The 15,120-nt window shown below is 50.2% G+C and overlaps 3 protein-coding genes across 8 annotated transcripts in view; 2 read left to right on the top strand and 1 right to left on the bottom strand.

Moving 5' to 3' along the window:
- LOC118512370 overlaps positions 1–11,712 on the top strand; it is a 47,446-nt gene extending 35,734 nt beyond the window's left edge. For 4 of the 6 annotated variants that reach the window (XM_036056718.1, XM_036056714.1, XM_036056716.1 and 1 more), the window contains 5 exons: positions 3,710–3,830; positions 3,906–4,102; positions 4,193–4,306; positions 5,053–5,235; positions 5,330–7,804. In XM_036056718.1, the coding sequence (XP_035912611.1) occupies positions 3,710–3,830; positions 3,906–4,102; positions 4,193–4,306; positions 5,053–5,235; positions 5,330–7,367 (2,653 nt within the window). In that variant the 3' untranslated portion in view covers positions 7,368–7,804. Of the gene's footprint in view, positions 1–3,709; positions 3,831–3,905; positions 4,103–4,192; positions 4,307–5,052; positions 5,236–5,329; positions 7,805–10,412; positions 10,738–10,823; positions 11,064–11,153 lie in introns of those variants that run through there. The other 2 variants (XM_036056720.1, XM_036056719.1) reach the window with 2 other exon arrangements.
- A 177-nt stretch (positions 11,713–11,889) lies between these two features.
- LOC118512387 (alpha-tocopherol transfer protein-like) lies at positions 11,890–13,317 on the top strand. Its single transcript, XM_036056759.1, has 3 exons — positions 11,890–12,415; positions 12,490–12,865; positions 12,954–13,317. The coding sequence occupies exons 1-3, from the start codon at positions 12,114–12,116 to the stop codon at positions 13,218–13,220; spliced, it is 945 nt and encodes a 314-aa protein (XP_035912652.1). The 5' UTR covers positions 11,890–12,113; the 3' UTR covers positions 13,221–13,317.
- A 120-nt stretch (positions 13,318–13,437) lies between these two features.
- LOC118512376 (zinc finger protein 660-like) lies at positions 13,438–15,106 on the bottom strand. Its single transcript, XM_036056744.1, has one exon. It carries the CDS (start codon positions 15,046–15,048, stop codon positions 13,483–13,485), a length of 1,566 nt encoding a protein of 521 aa, XP_035912637.1. The 5' UTR covers positions 15,049–15,106; the 3' UTR covers positions 13,438–13,482.
- Positions 15,107–15,120: the final 14 nt, after the last annotated feature.

The raw sequence follows: 15,120 nt of genomic DNA, 5'->3' as shown, positions 1-15,120 counted from the left end.
TCGGTCGGTCGGTGGTTAGGCGGATAATGGTCGTTGCGTTAATGGTTATTATCTCACTTTATGAAACTTGCTCACTTGCACTTTTCCGCGGCGACGATTGAAATCGTTTTGCTTGGTGGACTGGCTGCCAGTAGCGCTTGGCAAGCAAATGGGGAACTAACGCGCCGAATCGATCAGTCGCTCAAAAGAATGCTGAAGATATTGGCGGCACTTGGACGGAAGCTTTCCCCCACCTAATTAAAACGGTTGAACTAAAAACCACTTGCCCGGTGCTTTCGAACCACGTGACCGCGATCGACGGTTCTTCTGCGGTACGCGAGGGAGCGCAAGATCGCCGCAAAGGCCGCGAATAGCGCAACAGCCGGGCCGTATCGGATTCGGGTTCCATCCAAAGTCCCGTTTGCTTTTCGAGAGGAAATTTATGACCGCACAACGGCTGTTGCTGGCTGTTTCGTACCGTGCTAGGGCTAGGCCCCAGCGCGATTCAGCGGAAATGAGAGTTGAACGGCACCGGCACTCGCATAATGAACGAATTCCCGGACCGGATCCCAGGTGCTGGTGGCGTTGTAAAAGAACACGAAACTCGTCTTCTGAACGGTTAGCGCGTTCTGGGTTGCCTCCGAAGCCCATCGCCACGATCTATCGATCCTTCTTCCCCCCTCCCCTCAAAATAATGCAGGGCAAATCCGATAGCATCATGATTTACGATACTCGCCCATGATGTAGCAGCATAGATCGGGTGCTGTTTTTGGAAGGCGCAAGAACTGTGTGTGTGTGTGTGTGCCTGTTTTGCCCCGCTTCTCTGCGTAACGATGAGTTTTTGTTTAGGAAAATGGAAAGAAATCATGACTATTTATGATGTCTTCTGACCTACAGCGCGCTATTTATTGTAATTCGAAGCCTCCGCGTCGCTTCCGAGCAATCTAAGCCACTTCCACGAATTGAACCATTTGAAGCATAACTTAAAAATTTTCATAAAAATCTAACTCGGAGTTTGTTTTAAAAGCAAACAATGTACACCTTCTCAGATGCGGCTGTAGCAACGTTACGCGTCAGGTGCTTCCAGCTAAATACGAGTTGGCCATCGAACATTGTGTGCCGCTATTGTTGTCGTTCCTGTCTTCCTGCGATAGCGCAACAGGAAAGTATGCGGGCGCATGGGTTTTACAGGCGTTTACTGCCAATCCAGAAATACCACAAAAATCGCTCGATCTGGTAAAACAATAGTGAGGAAAGATGTGTTTCTAGCATTTGCCAGCCACACTCGTCCGCTCGACACAATGCATTGCGTATTGGCGCATACCGAGCAGAGAAATGCGTTCTCGCGATGTACAAACAAACCAACGGGGCGGGGCTGGGTGGGCCCCCGAAGATTACTTCTTTGCCGCAAATTGACTTGCCGATGGTTTCCACCGTGTGCTGTGCACGTGGGACGCGTTCGCTTGTGAAGTTCGTATAACGATTTTGTTATGCGAACTCACATAAGATTAAAATAACACTGCACCATGGCTATGAAATTTAACCGAGGCTATGAAATACTCTCGCACTCTAGCAGTTAGGATTGCGGTTTGACTTTGCAAATACATAAAAGTGTTTACTACTTTGCCTCTGTGGAAGAAGAAAGCACAAACTCTTGCATGCTGCTCATTTGAACTGAACCAGAACTAGGGCCAGAAAGCTGCCACACTTGGTCAAAGCTCATACGTGCGTTGTGTTTTGATCGTACATCTTACCTCGTTGTTACCACGAGATGGATCTTCTTGCCCGGAAACGATCGACGATCGTTCATTTTACCACAGTAGTGGTTGTGCGGATGTTGATAAGTTTGAGAGTGTTTTTGCTGTTTGATAAATTGGATTCGTTTGTCCCCATCTCGATTGGCCGAATTGTTTCGAAATAATTTGATCGCCTTCCACGGCGATGCAGTTAACGATTCGCTTTTCTACTGTGTCCGATTGCTCGCTTTGCTTTGAACTACAGTTCTTAATTGCGGAATATTTATGGCACATAACTATTGGAATTGAGGAGGATCGCGTGAATTAAGCATTTAAGAGGTTCAAAGAACCTACCACTTACTTACTTACATATCAGGGCGCTACAACCGCTTCACGGTCTTGGCCTGCTGCAACAATCGGTATCGTGGATTCGGCATCGTCCAGCGCCGTCGTCTACCAATGGATAATCTCGGTCGTTCTGGCGGACCCATCAACGCCATCACTCCAATTTCAGTTTGGGCCTACCACGCCTCGTCTGTCCGTGTCAAAGAACTTTATGGACCGTCCGGAAGCATTCGCATGACTTAACTAGCCTACCGGAGTCTGGCGAGTCTAATTCGCTGATCATCGCTGTAAAGCTCGCGCTCGAGCGTGAAGTGTGAAGCCAAACATCCTTCTGCGCATCATTCACTCAATTTTCCAAAATGGCAGATTAGGATGATTAGCATATTGGAGGTCCAGTCTCAAGACAAGATCCTTACCCCAAACCGTTGTATTGTTTCAAGCGTTTTTGACCACACTTGCACACCTGCTTTTCGGACGTGCCTCCGTACCGGGACAGCATTTACCAAACGTGTTCCAACTTTTACTTTGTCTTTACATTTTAATCCATAAGGCAAACACATTGTGCTTAACTTTACAGAGGATGGGACGGGTACGTGAAAGTGTGCTTCGGGTAAACTCAGCTGTAACGTTGGTGGTTTTACACTGTAACGCAGGAAAACCACCAAAACCGACCCAAGTACATACATACGAGAGCTGTAATTACTTTAGAGGATCATAAACGAAACCTGTCGCAGCATTTCCTGTGCCGGCTTCGCTTTCTCTGGATGCTTTTCAATTGCAATGCACTGCGCCCGTCAGCCACCGTCGACCGCTAACTACGTCGACTACACTGCCGTACGCTTCATTGCAGATAAATTGTAGCCGGGCAATCGCGCATCTTAGCAAATCAACTTTATGAATGTTGAAATGGCTTTAAATTGGTGCGCCAAAGAAATCTCGATCGGTTCACATCGACGCACAATGCCCGATTCGTCCGGCTGGCGTATAATGCAAACACACAACGCGCCGGGCCCTCGGCGTGGCGGCTATGATTTATGGTTAATGCTTTCTGTTTTGTTTATGGCCGTGTTAACAAACTGCTTACATCATGCGGCGGTGATCTGATCCGAGCTTCTGCTGGTAATTCCACTAACGAACGAAGTGACCGGCAGCTCGTTGTAGAACGAGGATGTCACAGATTGCGAGTGGGGAGCTACTGTTTTCGTCCAAGGGAGCGTCTTCCGTAGCTGTTGTGGCAAATATTGGGGCTTTGGTCGGACAGCTGGTTGCCATCCTCTTCTGTGATTAATACACCGACAGTTGGCACACGCATAGGGCAATTAAACTGATTATAATTCGGTGTCCTACACGCGGAGTAAGCGTCCACCGGTGCCCGGGAGCGTCCACCGGACGATCGGACGCTTGTGACGATCGAGTTCGAGTATTGGATAAGAGTAGAGAACATTAATGCCCGCCAAAGCGTAGAAAACTAATAATAGTGTTGATATCGTATCATTACTTTCGAATCATAGTGCAAACACCCTTCACAGTGTTTTGTGCGACAAAACTACGAATATGATCAAATTTTCACTTTCTCCTGCATGCCGCTTTTGTATATCGCTAATCGTTTTGAATTCTTCTTTGTTTTTTTGCATTCTACGCTGGATCAGTGATCTATCCTACTGTCTGTACCAGATGGCGCCCAGCGCTGGGAAAAGTCCGCCGGGTGGAGCACAGATCGGTCCACCGGATACGAACGACGCATCGATGGGCTGGAACGCAAATGTCAAGGTACGTGGCACGCCGCTCACGGTTCTCGTGACGCTCATTGGCAGGCGGTTTTTACACCGAGCTATCGATCATTAGCAGGAAAATCAGCGACCACCGGTCTTTAACCCAGAGGACTATGTAATTTCGCTCAAGAAGTACGGCCGCCGAGGTTCGAACGGGAACTTCAAATCCATCTACGACACCGCCGTCAGCGAGGATGCATCGAGCAAACAGGACAAATCGAACGATGCTGTCCGATCGCAAACACTGCCGCATAAAAACTCGGACTACCGGTAAGAATCAACAGGCTGCCGCTTGCTTGCTGATCGATCATCCATCCCACTAACCTTCGAATGGGACGACATGTTGCTCTTTCATTTCAGCTCCCCGATACCAGCGCCACCAGAAATGGATGCTGAAATGTCGCTGCGTCAGTTCGGTTCCGTGACGGACCTGCTCACCAAATTGCGGGCCGATCTGCGGGCATCGTTTCCAAGGTACCGCGGGATGGGTAGGGATGGGCAGGGTTGGGTTTCTCCCCAAAAGATCAAGATCATAGGTGTCGACCGTGTGCACGCACTGAAATGGGCATCATTATGCCTGTTGGAAAGCATTCGCAATACTCGACAATAACGTGTCCAGCCGCTTCATCTAGAGGAAGTAGTACTGCCCAAGTGTGCGCATTAACCCTAATCTCTCTCGCACCCGGCCAATCGAAGTGCTCCCATACTTAAGCTCGCCTGCAGTGGGGCTGGTAAGAGGATGAAAGTTGGCATCTAATTTTCCATCACGGGTTTCCAAGAAGGGGGGCGGCCGTCCGATGAAGGAGAAAATATTCTCAAGCCTGCTTTTCGTTCGCTTCCTGGACGAATGGAGACAATCGCCCAATGTTGACCTCAATTGCCTCGGAAAATAATCCATCAGCCACCGATCTGCGGCGTGAGCTCGCTCGAGCAGTAAAGTGATATTTTTTTTTTGTGTGCGCGGTGATTTCCTCACAGATTTCAGCCAACGGGGGTTTTAAAAGCTGCATTGCACCAGCCGGAGGTTTATTGTGATTCGATAAGTTATCTTCTGTTTCTGTTATAAGTGTGACACTCTTTAGAGCTCACTGTTTGATGCTTTCTCTGGTCCAATGGTCCACACAAAGGCATCGTTAAAGACGGGGAGTGTCACTTGACGCTTTAACGACTCGCGCATCCTGCCAGCGTTACAAATTTCTTTCCCCCTTTATCCGTTGCAGCTTCGTGCAGGAGTTTGTGTCGAGTCCGCTGGATGGGGTCAGCTTGCTGTTGGAAGTGTTACGAGCGGTCCAACTCAGCCAGAGTGCTCCCATGAACGGAACCACCACCATGCCACCCGGCGGCATTGCCAGGAACAATCAATCCTATCAGCGACGTGCGCTTCTGGACGAGCTGGCGTGCTTGTAAGTAGTATTAGCCGAACCAAAACCAAGCTCTTGAGCCGTGCTTGCATTCTTACGCAATTGGTCTATTTTCTTGCTCCCCTCCCATTACCAGACAATGTTTAAGCATTTGCTGCACGAGAAGTCCGGAGGCCGGCACACGGCTGGGCACAACGCCGATAGGATTGCTTCCGTTGGCCGCCGCAGCTACCGGCACGGGAATACGCTCTCGCATAGTGGCGCTGCAGCTGCTCACAATAGCCTGCGACAGATCGGCGTTGGGCGATGGGACACAGCGCAGCCAGCTGCACGGCCACACGGCCGTTTCCGAGGCGCTGTCGACGCTGCGTTTGCGTTGTGCCGAACCGGTGCGATTCAGGCTGCTCGTTGGGATGCTCAACAGTGGCGGCGGGTCGGGCGAGCTGCAGGCGATCGGGATGCGCTTCATCAACACCTTTCTCGAGAGCTCGGAAAACGTGCAAACGCGACTGTACCTGCAGGCGGAACTATTTCAGGCGGGACTGGATCCTTCACAAATGTGCAAAACCATATCGTCGACCTCGCCATGGCTGGAGCGGCTCCGTCTGGAGGTGAAGCGCTGGGATGCCATACGAATCGATATCGAGCAGCTGCAGTTGCAGGCCCGCTCGGCCGAGCAGGTCCGCAGCCGCCTGGTTATCCTGGAGCGGCGAGTACAAATCCTGCACGAAGAAAAGACCGTCCTCACCACGATGGAGCGAAGGTTGCAGGAGCGCTGTGCGGAGCTGCAGCGGGAAGTGCTGCGGCTGAAGGGTACCGGGAGCAACGGCAGCGGTGGTTCGAAAGCTCACGAAAGCGCCAACACTTCGAACGTGGAGAAAAGACCGGTGGCGTTGCCACGTCAGGTGCCACCGCAAGCGAAACGTAACAACGCGTCGGAGAACGATGACGAAGGTATTAGCAGCTCGGAGACGGGGCAGTCGTCGACTCCGGAACCGCCACGCCTGTATCCAGCCCAGAACGGTGGTTCGAGCGCTGGATCGCACAAGTTTAGCATATCGCTCACGCAGGAAAGTACGGTCCCAATGCACGAGCTGGCCGGAGGTGGCGAAGACGATACCAACGCGACGATCGAGGATGTGATCGAAGAGCTGCAGAATATTGTCAACGATGCGGAGCGCGAAATCTCGGACCAGAACGAAATTCTCTTTCAACAGGCGGACGGCATACCCGAGCAGGCGCTGTACAGTTTGGAAATTTCCAACGAACACGAAATTGTGCCGGTTAACCTGCTACCCCAACCGCCGCGCAAATCCCGCTCGCTGGCCCACCTGATCTCGAACCCATCGGATGGCGACGGGTCCGGGTACGATTTGATGATGGTTAACAACGAAACCAAGGTAGACTTTTTCGACGACGAGGAGGACCCGGCTGGTGGCAAAGCGAATAATTCTTTTTGCGATGAAAATGGTACGAGCAGGTACTTCGACATAGCAGCTACAGCCGCCTCGATGGAAGCTGCGCAGGAAACTCACGCGGGAGCTGTTTCCTGCGCACCGGATGTGATCCATGCAGCAGCAGCGGAAACCGTCACACCGTCCGTACCAGCGCTACATCACTCGCGCAGTCGGCATCCCGCTGCGAAGGATTCGAACCGAGCCTTACTGAACGTCATAATGGACGCGCGCGATAAGGAATCGCGTCTGCTCAGGGCCCAGTCGCTGGAGCGGGAACAGCATATATCCCAGGCGGCGACACCACAGCAGTTTAACGGCGTGTTCTTCATGACCGACATGAACAGTGCCGGCAAGTACCCGAAGCCCGACATCACCGCTGCCCTCGAGGCAAAGAAGGTGACGAAGAACCTGGACCGGATGGGCGCGTACGGGGTGGATTCGATGATCGACATCGTCATGACGAACGAACAGCGACTGAATAAAGCGAATGCATACGCAAAGTCGCGCATGGCTGCAGCCGCGGGCCCGCCGAATCCTGCCAGCGGAGCTATCCCGAGCAAGCTGACCGGGAACAACAATTTCAAGCTTCGGCCCAACACCGGCACCGCTCTCCAGCCTTCGTTCACCATTGGCACGGGCATGGTGCGTGAAACGAGCCGCAGCCAATCCAACATCGGTGGCTCCAAAGTGACCGACCTCCCGTCTGGGTTGTACTAGCACTCTTGTCGGTGATGTTGTTCGGGCGTAGGATTCAACTTTGCTCAAAGTTTTTTTTGTTTTGTTTTAATAGACACCGTCGTGCAATATATACTATTTATTCTTTTAAAGCTGTTTTATTTTCCTCCAGCGGTAGCCGCATAAAGAAAATGACTTTTGCTCACGTATAAGAAACTGTAACGGATCGTTGCAATCGTTGCAAGGCTAAGCTGCTCTTAGATGATAAAGCGTACAATTAGCTGGTTATCGTTTCCAAGAAAGCGCTATTTTCTTTACATTAAGGATTTGGGTATGCGAAAGAAAGTAAAACAGGACTCAATTTTGTTGGGCAGAGAAAAAGATAGTATAAGTTTTTTTTTTACTGTTTTCATGGAACAAGTTTGCTAAGAGTTGTAGCTGACATGTTTTCAATAAAAGCTTATAAAAACCTAACGTAACGATATAACGTCTTGTTTGATTGATTCGCTCACAAATCTTCGGTACAGCAATTCAACAACTAATCAATCCCGTTTGCGCCTATTTGAAATGTTTGGATGTCGCATAAAATAAGCCATTCAAGAGGCGATGATGGGAATGTAGTGCAATATCTTGAAATTAAGCCTATGTTTCAATGGATGCGTTGCGCTTCTTATTTGATTGTCCAGTCTCGAAATCCCTCGCCCTGCCATTTCTGGCTTCGCTTGACCTTTTTTTGTTTATGCTAGTAACAGAGTAGTCAATCCTACGTACGCGGCGATGTCCCGGGCGGGATTCGCTACCCCTTAAGGTAATGGTAATGGAGCGCTACGTAATTTAGCGACGATTCGGGAGGGGAAAAGAAGCCTTGGAAATTAAATTAATTATAATGACATGAATTGATAGGAACACTGGGTACACAACCAATCTGTATTAAAGCCTAACGACCCCTGTTGTTGCTACGGGAACAACAGTGGACGTAAAACGTCCCCGTTGGTGATACGGGCACGCGAAGGTATGGCCGATTCGGAAAAGGAGTCGCGCACCTTCCTTCGGGTGTTGAATCGACAGATGCAACGTACCTCGCACAGGTCAGACAAGTGGCTTCATTCCCGGATTACCGGGCGATCTCCCAAAAGTGGACCTGATGGGAGGGGCGGTCGCGATTCTTCCAATTCCTCCGACGGAGCAGTAGGTACTATTAGAGCACCGGCCCGAATTCCGTAGGGAGGACGAGGTTGAATCTTCCGCTGACCAACGCCTGGACACTGGCTTCTCTCCTAGCTTCCGACGAAGTGGTAGACACCGCTGAGGTGTCGGATCCGGTCTTCGGAGGGGAGCAAGGGGAGATTTCCGGAGGGTTCTCACAATCACGCTTCCTAGTAATTTCCGTCGGAGTGGTAGACACCGCTGAGGGGTCGAATCCGTTCTCCGGAGGGAAGGATTATTTCGGATCTCGTACCTAAAAAGAACCCTGAAACTCTTACGACGTGTTCGGTTCACCAACGGGGACGTTTTACGTTCACTGTTGTTCCCGTAGCAACAACAGACCCCTCTTAGGTTATATGCCTGCCATCAATGATATCCACGTAGTTGGATAGTCAGTCCTCACTACGGAGGAACGGTCCTGATGGGATTTGATCCCCGGTCCTGTCGTATGAACGCCTTTGTCGCCTCCATCACCGGGGGTCGATAACAAGAGCAAATCTAATGGTGTCTTGTTCTCGGCCTGTCATTTCTGTAGTCAGCCCTACCCGACCGGCGAGGCGGTCTGGATGGGATTTGAACCAGCGGAGTCCGGAGGCCGAACCGACGACCGGCCCATGACAGTTTTATGATGACAGTGATCGGTTCAATACAACGGAGATCATCGATCGAATCTCGATTGAATCCCGTAACAATACCCTACGGATACGCAAGTCTAAGTGCTTCATCAAAAACATCTTAATCCAAATCCGAATCGAGACAGCAAAGCCATCGTTAGTTTCGGAATGATCTGGACTGCATTCTATGTACAAAATAGTGCATACACTTTACCGGACGCTTAATCAAAATGTAACACAGATTAGACCACCGTAAAACGCTCATTCGAAACATACTGTTTAGCATACGTACATGAAGTGTACCTCTTATCGAGCCACGCTCTGTCTGGTTTTGCTACCGAGAGCTCCCCATTGAATGTGTGTGTGTGTGTTTTTTTTGCTCCCCTTAACACCCGGTGATGCTTTGTCAGCTGTAGCACCCTGCGTGGTGGTGTACAGCCTTCCGCCAACAGACCCCCCCCCCCCTGGGCGATGTGGGCACAACAGTCAGAGGCACAGTTGTGGTAAAGGTTTGTGTGCAGCGGTGACAAGAGGATAGATAAGTTCGGCACGAACGGCTTGCCATCGATGGGTGAGCTGCATCCAACGGACAAATTTGGGCTGCGCTTTGGCTGAAACACACGCGGTACCGCACACACCTAATCAGTTCGGAACTAACCGCAGCAGACGTCGAACGCGTGCCAGTATCAGCAGGGAAAATTAACCCGTGCCCACGGTGGTACTCCATCGACGACGAGCTGTTGCTTTGAAAGAAATATAAATTCAAAGCAATTATCCTTTCGCTTTGCGTAAGTACTGAACAACAGCAAGACGAGCCTTCATCAAGTACAGCACAATAGAGAGTTAGGGGCGGTGAAAATAGCCTGAAAAGGAGCGCGAGTGAAGCTTTACTGAATAGATCTTAGTGAACATCGTCGTGCAGGTGACAACACACGGATCAGCCCACCGCCCATGGGCGCTCGGGTGGTGCCCTAGAATATGAGGCAAAGGTGCCTGATAAATGATAAGTGATATCTTGCTAAGGTGTTATTTATCGCGTCACCGGCTCTTATCGCATGCACCTGCCAAGCAACACATGGACATGGCAAAAATTACCCTCCACCAGCCGATAAACTATCGACGTTGCCATCGTCGCCGCTGGATAGGACTAATCTTTCCAGCCCTGGGACCGATCCATCTCTATCCCATATTAAAACAGCATACATGTACATACTCTTCTTCCTCCAGCTATTTGGTCCCCCCCACCTGTACGAGGCACAACAGGCAGCGACTGATCACGGCTGCACGATGGCTGCTAACTTACGACCGTTGGTGCCGGAGCTGGCAGCAATAGCGCGCAATGAGCTGAATGAAGTGTCCAGCCGCATCCCGGAGGATCTGGCAGCCCTGAAAGCGTGGCTCCTGAAGCAACCGCATCTGAACCCTCGAATGGACGATCAGTTTTTGGTGAACTTTCTGCGCGGGTGCAAGTACAGCTTGGAAAAGACGAAAGAGAAGCTGGACAATTACTACACGGTGAAGACGGCCATTCCAGAGTTCTTCGAAAATCGCGATCCAGCCAATGAAGTACTGCAGAGCTACATGTCTTTCGGGTTGGTGTTCCGGAAGCGCGATATTTTGGCGGAAGTCGGTGATGAGCTAACGTTCGGCGTCTTTCTCTTCATTTTTTGCATGTTAGAGTGAATCTTCCACTGCCCCACACGTTCGAGGTCGACGGTCCCCGGTTCATGCTGGTACGCATGGGAGCGTACGACGCCAGCAAGTATTCGATCGTGGACGTCATGAAGGTGTGCTACATGATCACCGATCTGTTACTGGTGGACGATGACTCGTCCATCATTGCCGGCCACATGGTGCTGGTCGATTTGCGGGGCCTCACATTCGCGTGCCTGTCACAATTCAGTCCCACGTTCATCAAGTGAGCAATGAACGGCCCGCAAATGGGCAATCGTCTGCTGATACAGTTGACAAATAACGATATCTCTCCATTTTATTTTTTTATTTTCAGGAAAATGACTTCCGTCATTGAAGCCTTCCCGATACGCACCAAAGGCATACACTTCATCAACCCGTCGTCCGGGTTTGACGCTCTCTTCAAGATGTTCCATGGGTTTCTGAGCAAAAAGATTCAAGAGCGCATCCACGTGCATGAATCGTTCGAGGCACTGCACAAGGTGGTGCCCAAGAAATATTTGCCAGAGGAATACGGGGGTAGCGGGGGACGGCTGACCGACATCATTGAGGATTGGCGCAGGACGCTGGTGGCCAACGGGAGCTTTTTCGCCGACGATGCGAAATATCGAAACGACGAGCGGAAGCGGCCGGGCAGACCGAAAAACGCCAGCACACTGTTCGGCGTGGATGGATCGTTCCGAACGCTGGATTTCGATTAGCGTAATGGCGGGCATGGGCAATGCTGGCAGGATGGATTCATACACTGCCCGTACACTTTGGACACAAATTGGTTAAAAAAAGGAGATTGGTTGGCAAGGAGAATCGCGGTGCAAACTGAAACTGTTTCCAAAGGATTGACGAATAAAATCACCACATAACCAGTACGCACTGCACAGAATGGGCTGGCACTTTACCCTTCACCGCATGATGTCCGAATCCCAACAAGCGAAACTTAAACATACCCAAATCCGTGCCTGCTCGCAGGGGCGTTGAGTGTTTTATCGGAGGGAATTAAATTATTTTCTATCATCATCATCGAATGCGATCGATGAGTATCTCACAAAAACAATGGTCTATTAGCTGGATCACTTTTTTCAGGATCTTGTTGATAATGCCACTGATAACAACTATCTGCCCAGTAGCATTCGATTTATCAAACGATTAAGACCGTGACTGTGTTAACCTCATCATCAGCGGAGGAGAGTTAGTACAGTTGCTATTTTGAGTCTGACTGACCTACGGCACTGTTGGTGCCATTGTGTAGCATTCGCACAGTGCTTCTCGACTGCCCGAAATGCCACAGATACGTCCGATTTCTCCACAGCTGGCGGAGGTGGCGAAGCAAGAGCTCAACGAAGATGCGTCCCAGGTCGAAAGTCATCTGCAAGTGATCAGATCGTGGCTGGCCGAGCTCGATCTACGATCCAGCCTGGTTGACGATCAGTTTTTGGTGGCGTTTCTGCGCGGCTGCAAATTTAGTCTGGAGAAAGTGAAGAAAAAGGTGCTGCTGTTTTATCAGATACGGTCCGAGCTTCCGCAAGTGATCCAAAACCGTGACCCTTACGATAGTGAGGTGCTCAAAATCATACGCATGGGGTAATAACGCTTAATCTAGCCAACACGGCCAGCGCAACCTTCTCCAGCTAAACCATCTCTTATCGCGCTTTCAGCGTGGGGATCCCGCTACCGAGCACGACGAAACCGACCGATCCGAAGCTGTTTCTTATACGCGTAGGATGCTTCCAGGTGGGCCACTGCACGTTCGCAGACATAATGAAGGTGGGCACGATGATCAACGATATTGTGATGCGCGACGACGACCAGATGGTGATCTGCGGGATGGCGCTCATAATCGACCTCAAGGGAGTGACCGCTAGCCATCTGATGCACTTCGAGATGGACCTGCTGAGAAAGGTGGCCCTACTGAATCAGGACGCTTCGCCGCTGCGCATGCAGGGCATCCACATCCTGCATCCACCGTCCGGGGCGCAAACGGCGTTGAACATTTTTAATGGATTATTGTCGGAAAAGAATCAGCACAAGCGGGTAAGCTGGCTGGCTGGTTTGGAAGGTTGTAGCGAACGCGAAAAACTAAACTGGTTTTTTCCTTTCTTTTCTACCTCACTTGCTGTAGATTTACACGCATGGGCGTGATTTAAAGTCATTGCATGACCATTTCTCGCCTAAAATACTTCCCAAGGAGTACGGTGGTGAGCTGGCATCGATCGATACCATAGCTAAACAATGGGAGACTAAACTCTTAGATAACCGTAGCTACCTGCTTGATATGGCGCTAATGCACGCGCAACCTTGTTCTTCGCCAGCTCCGGATGGAAAGAATGGCTCGGCTAGCAATACTTTCGGAGTCGAGGGGAGTTTCCGGAAGCTAGATTTCGACTAGACCGGGGAGTTGTATCAAACTGTAAGGATGGTTGTGTGAGTATCGCTAAAGCCAGCCCAACTACTTGAGGGAAAGGTAGTTTGGAACACCCAAACCCGTACAACCACGTGTATGAATAGTTTGCTTTTGTACGTATCTCATCCGAAACAACGGCCAGGCGGCTGCTCACGGCTTCTCAATATTATTTCCACTTCCACCCAACTTCTAACTCTTCACCTTTAACATTTTAACTGTTTTATTGAACAATTCAGAAGCTGATTAGCTACTCCTGCTGCTGGCACGTCTGTGGCTGCTGTTCCGGGTGTGTCAAGCGCATGTGGCGTATTAAATGCACCTTGAACTTGTACTTTTTAGAACATTCCGTCACGCTACATTGAAAACCGCGCTCCGTACTGTGCGATTGAAGGTGCTTTTCTGCCAACGACCGATAACGCAGCTGTTTGCCACACTCCACGCACTGGTAGCCTCCTGCCGTGGTCACCAGCAAAGCGTGTGTGTCCTGATGCAACAGGTAATGCTCCATGTCCTTACATACGGCACCGCAAATTGAACAGCACCGAGCACCATCCCGACATTGCTCGTACTCTTGCGGGTGCCTTTGCGTTAAATGTTCCAGTAGTTTGGATGGTTTTTCACACTCCAGCTCGCAGTACTTGCAAACTTTGGCAATGTTATCGGTCTGGTCGTCGGCTGGCTTACTTTGCTCCACGAGCTTAGCTCTCTCGTGGTTCTGGCAGTGACGCATCAGATTACGATTGCGCTTAAAGCATTTACCGCACGTGGCGCAAACGAAGGGCCGTTCCGATTCGTGCACGAGTGCGTGATCATGCAGCATGGCTTTCGTTGGAAAGCGTTTGTTGCAAACCGTGCAAACATGATTCCGTGTGCCGTGTTTCGCCAGCCTGTGCTGATTCAGTTCGATCTGGCTGTAGTAGGACCGATCGCAGGTTTCACATTTAAACGATTTGGTGTTTGAGTGACGCGTTTCATGCACGCGCAGCGAGGTTCGGTCGGAGAAGGTTCGCTCGCAAAACGGGCACGAGTAGTTTTTGATCTGAAAATGTATCTTCAAATGCTTTCGGAGTGTATTACGCCCGCGGTAAGTTTTGTGGCAAAGCATGCACTTCACGATCGGTATTTTGCGGTTCTTGCGATAGAAATATTCCAACACTGCGGTATTGCATGCTTTAACGTACGCATCGCCTGTAATTGACTGCCCTGCTGAATCTTCGGGAAGCTTTTCATCTTCTGTTGCATCGTTATGGTCGTTTCCATCACAGCTGATGGAGTTTTCGTGCTCAATTTGTGATTCTTCGATTGGATCAGCTTCCAGTGTGACGGTGCTTTGGTCCTCGCGCACCGGATCAATCTCCAGAGTAACTTGATCAACGTCCGGGACTGTTGCTGGGCTTTCTTCTTCCTCATTAAAGATGGAAACAGAAGAATCAAGACCTTCGATCGACAATTCGTCTTCGTGTTCACTTTTCACCTGCTGGTGGTCCGGTTCGCAATCCAAGCGGTGCGTTTTGCTGTCGTGTACAACTGCCGAGTATTCTTCAATAAATTGCATCAGAATTTGGTATGATTTGCTGCAATCTGTTTCGAAATCGACAAAGCGCTCTATATTCCGCAAGCACACGCCGCATATGTTGTTCGGCAGTCCGTCGTTCTCGTCCACTTTCGATGCGATGATTTCGAACGCTTTTTGCAATCGCTGGTTAATGTTGCCATCGGGCAAAAACAGCGGACAGCAGTCAGCGTCCGAAAGGCAAAAGCGACACACCAAATCGAACATTGTCTCTAAATGTTCAAACGTTATTTCTACCATTTTGATGTCGAGCTGCGCGGCACCTTGCGAGATTTTGTTTGGTTTTGGAGCGATGTAAACATCAACATTGGG

The sequence above is a fragment of the Anopheles stephensi genome, chromosome 3 (genome assembly GCF_013141755.1).
Source record: "Anopheles stephensi strain Indian chromosome 3, UCI_ANSTEP_V1.0, whole genome shotgun sequence".
NCBI lineage: Eukaryota > Metazoa > Arthropoda > Insecta > Diptera > Culicidae > Anopheles > Anopheles stephensi.
This window is presented reverse-complemented; position numbering and strand designations above follow the sequence as displayed.